This window comes from Lolium perenne, chromosome 4 (assembly GCF_019359855.2).
Source record: "Lolium perenne isolate Kyuss_39 chromosome 4, Kyuss_2.0, whole genome shotgun sequence".
In the NCBI taxonomy this organism is placed as follows: Eukaryota; Viridiplantae; Streptophyta; class Magnoliopsida; order Poales; family Poaceae; genus Lolium; species Lolium perenne.
The window spans coordinates 247,666,924-247,673,713 of NC_067247.2; the positions used below are offsets into that span (position 1 = coordinate 247,666,924).

The 6,790-nt window shown below is 46.2% G+C and overlaps 2 protein-coding genes across 2 annotated transcripts; one reads left to right on the top strand and one right to left on the bottom strand.

Moving 5' to 3' along the window:
* The first annotated feature begins 295 nt into the window (after positions 1-295).
* LOC127332352 (metacaspase-1) lies at positions 296-2,017 on the top strand. The gene is made up of 4 exons (XM_051358626.1): positions 296-847; positions 936-1,269; positions 1,365-1,485; positions 1,560-2,017. The coding sequence occupies exons 1-4, from the start codon at positions 469-471 to the stop codon at positions 1,818-1,820; spliced, it is 1,095 nt and encodes a 364-aa protein (XP_051214586.1). The 5' UTR covers positions 296-468; the 3' UTR covers positions 1,821-2,017.
* Positions 1,968-6,790, bottom strand: LOC127332353 (uncharacterized). The gene is made up of 4 exons (XM_051358627.2): positions 6,486-6,790; positions 3,173-3,263; positions 2,829-3,096; positions 1,968-2,327 (listed from the first exon to the last, which is right to left on the bottom strand). The coding sequence occupies exons 2-4, from the start codon at positions 3,254-3,256 to the stop codon at positions 2,179-2,181; spliced, it is 501 nt and encodes a 166-aa protein (XP_051214587.1). The 5' UTR covers positions 3,257-3,263; positions 6,486-6,790; the 3' UTR covers positions 1,968-2,178.

Sequence of the window (6,790 nt, forward strand, 5' to 3'; positions counted from 1 at the left end):
ATGTATCGACCTATGCGATCCATCATCCATGAGAGGGCTTTGATCTCCATTTTTTTTTTAAAAAATCTCTATTTCAATTCCCACTTAACAGACATGTAAAAGGAACATCGTTGACCGACCAAGAGACAAACAAGGGGAAAAATAGAAGATTGGTGCAAGACCCTCCATATATTATCCAGATGACATGAATCGTATTCTGATGGTAACTAGACGTCGAAAGCAGCAACGGCCGGGCCTGCCATTAACCAGTGCTTCTTGGAATAAAGGAAGCGTTGCGTTACCTCCCATCCCCATGTTGGCATATTGCAACTCTCAGGCCTCAAGGCAGGATGGTCCCATGAATCGGCATCTCAATCCCTATGCAGTATGCACCGTTGCGCATTACGTTGCAGCTTCTAGAACATTGTGTCTGTTTTTTCTCTGTGCCCGCGCGCGCCGCTAAGACGCGAGAGCTTGTTCACCGGCGGCATGGGCAACACAGGGCCGCCGAGGACGACGTCGTGGTGCAGCCACTGCGGCGCGGGCCTCGTGGCGCCGCCCGGCGGGTCGAGCTCCAGCGTCCGGTGCGCGCTCTGCCACCGGGTGACGCGCATCGAGCGGCACCGCAGCGTGGGCAACGCGGTGGTGCTGGCGCCCCCGTCGCCCCCGCGGACGCTGGTCCCCGTCAGGCGCGAGCTGCCGGCCGGCTACCCCGTGGCCCGCGGCAAGAAGCGCGCTGTCCTCGTCGGCGTCAGCTACACGGGCACCGACTACGAGCTCAGGGGCACGGTCAACGACGTGGACTCCATGAAGAGCCTTCTCTGCGGCAAGTTCGGCTTCCCGAGCGACTGCATCCTCGTCCTCACCGGTAAATCCAGGAATCCATTCTATAACTGCGATCGAGAGGTGCGAACAAGTGATTCTGATGATGGAGGACGCGTTTGTGCTTGCGCCAGAAAAGAAGAGCGATGACCCGTACATGGTGCCGACGAAGGAGAACCTGCTCCTCGCCATGCGGTGGCTGGTGGAGGACTGCGACGCCGGCGACTCGCTCGTGTTCCACTTCTCCGGCCACGGCGTGCAGAAGCTGGACACGAACGGCGACGAGGTTGACGGCTACAACGAGGCGCTCTGCCCGCTGGACTTTGAGGAGAAGGGCAAGATCCTGGACGACGAGATCAACGAAACCATCGTCCGCCCGCTCCGCCCCGGCGTCAAGCTCCACGCCATCATCGACACCTGCCACAGCGGCACCATCCTCGACCTCCGCTACCTCTGCCGCCTCTCCAGGTACATATGCAACATCTCTAGCTAGTCTCTAAGTACAGACTACAGAGTAGACGAGAAATCTGACGAATCTTTGCTGTGTTCAAATTCTCTCCAAGAACCGGGTACTGGCAGTGGGAGAACCACAACCGTCAGCCCCAGAAGCCGAAAGGCACTAGCGGCGGCCTCGCCATCTCCATCAGCGGCTGCAAAGACGACCAGAAGTCTGCAGATTCCAGTGTACGTACACATGAATATTGTACCTCGATCTGCTTCCCCCTCTGCGATTGATGTATCATTATCGTGATGTTCAGGGGTTCCCCGAGTCCGCTGAGATCGGCGCCATGACGGACAGCTTCATCAAGGCGGTGCAGTCGGAGCCAGGGACGACCTACGGGCGGCTGCTGGGCGCGATGAGAGGGACGATACGCGACGGCCAGGGAATGGGCCGCCGCCTCCTCCCCGGCCGGGTCGGCTCCTTCGTCCGCAAGATGGTCACCTCCAGCAGCGTGCAGGAGCCTCAGCTCTGCTCCTCCGAGGTGTTCGACATCTACCGCAAGCCCTTTCTCCTCTGATTCGCGTCGTGCCTCATAGACGTTGTTGTTTGCGTGCTGCTGCTTGAGAGTTCCTGTTAACATTGACCGGCTGTGTTCTTCAGAGTGATTTGATTTGCTTGTGTTACTAATATACTGCAACACAGGACATGGCAAGGGCCTATGCGATGCTTATGTAAACGCAATATACTGCAGTAAAATTATACGTGTTCGTGTCATCCTGCCTCGTTGTAATGTACTGGTACATCACAGCTGAACCACATCTACCTTGAAATAGAGTACTTCGTTTCATTTAGGGGATGCACATGTTCTTGCGGACTGCAGCAGGCCTACATGATTCGCTATTACGCTCAGTCCACCTTGGTCCCGTCAAATGTTCCTACTTAGGTTTATCTGTAAGGCTGACAAGGGATTTCACGATGCCAGGGCTGATCTTGTCCGCGAGGGCGCCTTTCTCAGAGATCAGGAATGATTTCTCCTTCACATAGCTCTGCAGCTTCTTGGTGTCATAGTCTAGGCGTTCTTGATCTGCACCATCGTGAAATAAGATAAGTAATCGCAATTCATCATTACTAAGGAGCTGGCTAGAGACACACAGGTTGGCATGCATCGCTTTGCATTTCCACAAAATACGAAGACTTGTGCAATAGATATTTTGAGTTTTACAGATACAAAGGATACACCAATTCCAACAGTTCATATCATCACAACAACTTTGGATGCCAAAATATAGCATTGGTTATTAATAAGTATTGGATTAAGCTTGCTAGCCCTGAGCTTCTGTAACAATCAATCTAACAGTTTGCATGTGAACAAATGCATTTACAAAAAAAATATGGATTCAGACCACTACTGCACATAAGTTACGGAAATCATATGGTAAATAAGAGTAGATCAACAGAATGAAACAAACTTGAAACAAGGAAGCATTCATCTTGTGGATTTTACGGACGGCAGAGGCATTGCATGGATCAAGCCTACTTCACTGGTGAATAAAATGTACTGAATCAAGATAAGAGAAGGTGGTACCTTTGTCCAGAATAGTGTGTGTTACATGAAATGGAACACGGGCAAAAATATCTGATCCTGGAAACATTAGCCAGGTATGTTCTTTGGGGTCATGGTTTCCACATGTGGGGCATATCTCCTTTACCAGCTGCTTGCCTGAGGTTCCCTCCATCTCCTTCATTATGACATCAAAGGGAGATGGAACACTAGTTTTGGTTGTCCTGGCTCTTTTGCGCAGGGCAGTCAGTGCCTCCCTGTTAGCATTCCTCATCTTATCATTCTCCACTAACTGATCATCACAGAAGAACAAACCATAAATATCAGTGTATGAGATGAAGATAGAGTAAGGAAGCTGAAATACATACCTGATGCCTAGCCAGAAGAAGTTGCTCTGCATCAGTTTCAATGTCAACCAGAGCCTCTTGAAGCTGCTTCATATTGGGGTCCATGACAAGACTGCAAAATAAAGTCAATTCATGTTCACAATTTAAGTAAATTACTAAGAATACAAACATGTTCCATCATATACAATAAAAAAAATCAAAATTACATGCAAAATTTTAAGGGCTCCAAAATTCCAATCATTAGCAAGTTGTGTCACAGAACCAACAGAATGCTGAACACACATAAAAAACAAGTTGTTGACAAAAGTGCAAGATCTTGTCCCTGATAAGATGGTCTATTTAAAATATCTGATAATAGCTCCTATTAGATGAATCCTTATTATTGTGAAATTGAGCTACACAGCTATATTACTTTCAGGATAGATTCCAAATCCAAAGGGACTCTTTCGTGAATGAGAACAAATTTATCATGACAATTAAGAAATAAGCACATGTAGATGAGTGACTTCATAGAGTACTTTTCTTACTCAATAGTTATACAAGAGGAGGCAGCCAAGCCATTAGCTGCTAGTCAGATTGCGCTAGCAGCCTAGCACAACTTATTTACAAGGAGAATAAGATGTTACTCGCTATATTAAAGGGACACCAAGCAAGAGTTGATGGCTTTGAGTAACACGGCATCGTTACCAAGGATTTATTGAAACATGTTGTGTCAACCACACATTGTAACTGTAACCAAACACCACAGGTCTACTGAATATATTGTTCTTTCTACTTTACAAAAAATCTACTACAAACCTAAACATGAATCATTTATCAGAGTTCCCTCCACCAAAAATCCAGATCAATCAAGTCATTGGCAGCATAAAGTATCTTTCTGATGTCACTTGGACACTTGGTAGATGTCGAAATTCTTAGTCCATTCAGGCTCATATGTTTTTTTCGGAAGATACCCAACACAAAGCATGAGGGTCTTTAAAACACATCTATTCTTACCATCCCAATAGCGCATGAGTAATGCTGTTGCATTTAATCAGGGTCATATTCTACAGATATGACTGCAGTGAGCATTGTTTCTTTGCAGAGGATGCAAGTGTGCCATTCTGCTACAAGTAATAGTTTGTTTGTTCCTGCAATACAGTGGGCAATATAAACTGCAGCAGTGACCCCATAAATCCGTCCATTTATTTTATGTTGTTCATAATTGAATGCATAAACCTCTTTATGGTCCACACGTTACTGAACTTTAAACCTTTTGGACAACTGAAGCACAGCAACCCTAGCAATTAGTAACTGTTTCTACATTCTACCTCTTGCATTCAGATTTCAGAGAAAAACAGGAAGACAAAACTAGCGATGCAACCAAAACAGCACAGCGCCAGGATGCCCGTGGCGGTCAAGTGTCGGCTGATGCAACCAAGATCAGCACAGTTACACTTGTGCGCAACTCTGCGGATAAACCACGTAATGCCCACCGCCCATTTCTCCTACCTGCTGGAAGCTGTGCAAGGACTAAGGTAAACTTTTAGTAGATGGCTGGAGTGGCAGCAGCAAAGACCCACAGACCACACAGGAATGCTGTGCTGGGGTGAGCAAGAAGCAGCCCGTGAGCGGGGTAGTCGGCTCGGCTGATAGCGGTAAGCACAGGAAAAAAGAGGGACAGAGGTCGAGACTCCAGGGGTTGTACTAGACTATTCTGGACGATTGGGATTAATTCTAGAGGGCGGTATCGTAGCATCAATCTTAATCTCAAAGGTCAGAGAGTAACATGAGATATTTTAGGAAGGTCAACTTTAGTTCACAGAAGCGTCATACATGTGAAGTACTTTCTCTTCGGTAAATCATCTACACGTTAATTCATGCAGTAACTTTGCGAGAGTAAATCAGGCAATGTTGTTAACGACAGCAGCAGAGCTAACTAATCTAAGTAAAATTACCGACTGGAAACACTTAAGAGCACATTGATTCAATTTCAAAGAAGTTCTGTAGGATTTTAGACCTTAACTCTTGAAGCTAGTTGATCAGTAGGATTCACATCAAAGAGTATATTGTCGTAACTTAATGCATCAGAAAAGTTTATTGCCAAAATTTGTTCGCTCCGGCTTTAGTTCCGATTAACCTTCACACAAAGGCACAGTTGCCGAGTTCATAGGACATTATGATTAGCCTGTGTTACGAATATTTGCTATCATCTAGCCCTGCCATTTACTTAGTTCAGAGAAGCAATGTATTAAGACAGATGCACATGCCATGTGTCAGGTGTGGTTACAAGATGTGTGTGGTTTCCTCAACCTACATAGAAAAGAGCTGATGAATCTAATAAAGTTGGAAAACCTAATGAGAGTACCACAACACAGAAGAAACCCATGCTTCCAGTAACTCCCGGTCTGGTTTCCATTACGGTAAAACGCTATGTGCTTGATTTTTATTTTTAGACTGACAAGATTAGCTTTGGGTTAAAACCCAATAAAATGTGTGACATCCATTAAAAATGTGAAACTGTTTGAAAACTCTTCAATACTCCCCAATGAAACTTGTGAAAACCTTTTCCAACACTCTTAGCTCGAGTCAGCGGCGAGCAGAACAAGCAGAGGCAGTCAGGCAGAGCCAGAATTGGAGCAAGGCCCAGGTCAAAAACTAAGCGTTTACAGCTACCCCGAAAAAACCCTCATGACAAAGCATAGAAATTTGATTCGATCGCACATATGAGTGTATAATTTGAACTCAATTGCTAACAATCTAACAAAATAAATAAAACATAACCGAATAAGCTAAAAATAAAAGTAATTTGAGGAATTTTATTGGTTGGGTACTGTTGACACTGATGAACAATATGTTTTCATCTACAAAATACAAATGATAACAAATCATTAAATCAAGGGTTCAATTTGAGTCTTAATAATGATACTGTTGTAACTTGTAAAGTAGAAACCACAAGCGGCAGTGCAAATTTCCTTCCTCGGCCGGTGTCCGTGGCGAGTAGCGGAGGGAGGTAGCTCAAGCAGCAGGGCCGGTCCGGCAAAATTCGGGGCCCTAAGCCAAATTCTAAAAAAAAGAGCCCTATTTTACTTGGAAAATTGAACTCAAGAATACATATCATAATATTTTGATTTGGCGGCCATTCTCGACACTAGTCTACAAAATTGGTGTAGCATAAATCTCGACAGCCTAGACACAAGTCTTGTTCAGATAAGAGACGTATTGGAAATTTACATACTAGCATGGTACACAATAATTTGACACATCAAATCCACTGCAATTTCAGATAGCAAATAATACACTGCAATTTCACATCGTGGTTAACAGTAGCTTTTCGGTCTGTCGTAAATCTCACCTTGAGCTGTCAATGATGGTCCACGAACGGGAGTCGGGAGCAACACAAGTACTTGAAGAGGAGGTCGAGGCAGATGGTCAGCTGCTGCTTGATGAGGAATGGGCGTCAGGAGGAGGTTGGGGAGCTGGGGAATCCGGCCACCGATGCTACTTGCCGGTGTCCCGGACCTCGGCGTTCGTGCAGAGGCGGAGGGAGGCCGGTCGCAACGGAGTCAGCGGGGGAGAGGGGAGAGGGTCGAGGCGGCGACAGCCTGTTGGCCGGAGTCCTCTCCTTGGACGGAGTCGGGGTGGCGGCGGTTAGGTAGT